The sequence below is a fragment of the Penaeus vannamei genome, chromosome 26, assembly GCF_042767895.1.
Source record: "Penaeus vannamei isolate JL-2024 chromosome 26, ASM4276789v1, whole genome shotgun sequence".
NCBI lineage: Eukaryota > Metazoa > Arthropoda > Malacostraca > Decapoda > Penaeidae > Penaeus > Penaeus vannamei.
Window position 1 is genome coordinate 5,938,428 of NC_091574.1, and position 2,500 is coordinate 5,940,927.

Genomic DNA, 2,500 nt, shown 5'->3' on the forward strand with positions numbered 1-2,500 from the left:
GTACCCCAGATGGCTATATTATGCTACGTTATTCATCTACTACTTGGCCTGAATTAGGCCAAGAAAAAGGAAAAAAATCATAAACAAACATAAACATCAACAACTTATGTTCAGGAAGAGCATAAACACTGCCAAAGAAGACAGATTAAAAAAAGAGAGAGAAACTAAGAAAAATGGAGAGAAAAAAAAGCTGGAGATCAAGGAAAGCTAAGAATATAAGAATACAAATCTCACAAAACAAAAAGCAGCAAGATGGCTCTCAGACGCAGTTTGGGGTAACGCAGGATGTGCACCAGAGACTCCTCCTTCGAGTGGTTGTCTCTGAGTTTCTTGAGTTCGGCCTCGAGCTCAGCGGCGGAGGGTTGCTCCTTCCTGTTGTACTTCGCTACCTGGCGGACGGGGAGGATAAATACTTCGTTCTCATGAGGCCAATGAGGATGAGCATGAAAATAAAGCACTAGGTATGGGTTCTTATTTTTTATTTTATTTACTGGACGAGTGAGAGATTTTCAAGGATTTCGTAAAATTAGTAAGAAAAAAAAAAAACGATTTTCATGAACACCGATGGAAGCTTTAGATACCCAGATAAGGGTATTTTGAACGGCAGACAAGAGGATGACTTCAAATGGCTATCCACGAAAAGGAAGGACTTGAGAACACTCTTAACTGATTGCAAGAACTCATGCAGATCAGGGCGTGGATTAAAACTCACCTGGATGAGGACGGCGGCGCACTCCTTCAGTTTCCCGCTCATGAGAAGCCACCTGGGAGACTCTGGGAGACACCTAAGAGGGAGAGACAAGTTGCATGGGTCGAGAAAGAAGTACCACGCATTAAAGGCGCTGGGATCGAGCCCATTGCATTTCTGTCCGTGTGGCACGTTCTGTTAGCGTTTCTCTCTCTCTCTCTCTCTCTCTCTCTCTCTCTCTCTCTCTCTCTCTCTCTCTCTCTCTCTCTCTCTCTCTCTCTCTCTTTCTCTCTCTCTCTCCTTCCTCTCACACACAAATCATGTGATTTTTGAAAATATTCATTTTCTGTCAGGGATTGCTTTTATAAAGATTTAGCGAAGTAATACCCATAGAGATGTACAGTACATGAGTGTCTTCAAAGAAACCCGTCTTACAGCAAATAGAGAAAGCACAAAGCCGGGGGGATGCAGGATATCAGGGTGAGGTAGTCCCAGCGCGGGACAAGCCAAGCCACCAGCGACGTGAAGCACATCCCGGCCGTCCAAGCCACGAAGGACACCAAGACTCCCAAGCCACGTTTCGAAGGCGGCAGGAACTCGAGCGCTGGGGGAGGACGAGGGAAAGAAACGGCGTGTGAGACTTCATATCGAAGGCTGAAGAATATCATACTTAAATGCAAGATTCTTTGACATTGTCCCGATGGTGGAATCTATTTACAGTATCCATCATTTATTGCTCTTTGTAGATAGATCTAGAATGGCTAACAAAATTCTCCGTGAATTTCCACAAACTTAACCAGCTGAAACCCCCATAATTCCATCACTATCAACAGTCTAGTGACACAAGAGCCATGGGTACCACAGCCCTATTGAAAATCAAACTTACTAATAATATAAGGCATCTGGTAGTTGGTCTGGAAGCTGAGGGAAGCCATGAACCGGAAGACGAGCTGGAAGATGTAGCTGGGCGTCCACACGAAGGCCAGGGTGAAGACGAGGTACAGGACGTGCGAGAGATAAAACACGAAGCGTCGACCGAAGCTGCGGCGAAGGGGGTGGGGGTGGGGGTCAGAGGTCAGATTTAATGGAATTCTCTCAAATCAAATAAATGGATGGTGACAATTATGATTAATATCATGATACATGGATATCATGACACGCACGCACGCACGCACACACACACACACACACACACACACACACACACACACACACACACACACACACTAACATACACACATACACACACGCACGCAAACATATCAACACATGGACTTATATAGGTGTGTGACATCAGATCCCTAAGCCATATATCATGGAAATGAGTTTCACCTTTCTCATCGAACATCAAAAATAACCCAGCAAACTCTGCCTCCGTGCACGCCAATAGACACACACACGAACGGCCTGACCAAGCCTCACAATCGATCCGAAAGGGAGGGCAGGAGCAGCGTGCCCACGGCGTTCCCTGCGGTTCCGACGGCGAGGATGTGATCGGAATACCGGCGTCGCTCGCACAGCCAGCCGTGGCTCGTCGCGACCGTCGACACCATCTCCGACGTGTCGAAATCCCAACCGGCGGTGCATCCTGGAAGATGGTGTGAATGGCTTAATTACGAGAGAGAGAGAAGAGAAGAGAGGGAGAGAGAGAAAGGGAGATGGAGAAGGAGAGATAAAGAAGAGAGAGAGAGAGAGAGAGAGAGAGAGAGAGAGAGAGAGAGAGAGAGAGAGAGAGAGAGAGAGAGAGAGAATCAGAATCAGAATAACAATGGTTATTCTTTACAACAATTCAATATACATTGAAATACATCT

At 46.2% G+C, this 2,500-nt stretch overlaps 1 protein-coding gene across 1 annotated transcript in view; it reads right to left on the minus strand.

The window, feature by feature from the left end:
* The window catches only part of LOC113802673 (solute carrier family 22 member 6-B), a 42,660-nt gene that overhangs the window by 2,216 nt on the left and 37,944 nt on the right, over positions 1–2,500 (minus strand). The window contains exons 7-11 of the mRNA XM_070139723.1: positions 2,111–2,276; positions 1,575–1,729; positions 1,124–1,292; positions 713–785; positions 235–389 (exon numbers count right to left, since the gene is read on the minus strand). Coding sequence (XP_069995824.1) covers positions 235–389; positions 713–785; positions 1,124–1,292; positions 1,575–1,729; positions 2,111–2,276 — 718 coding nt within the window. The remainder of the gene's footprint in view (positions 1–234; positions 390–712; positions 786–1,123; positions 1,293–1,574; positions 1,730–2,110; positions 2,277–2,500) is intronic.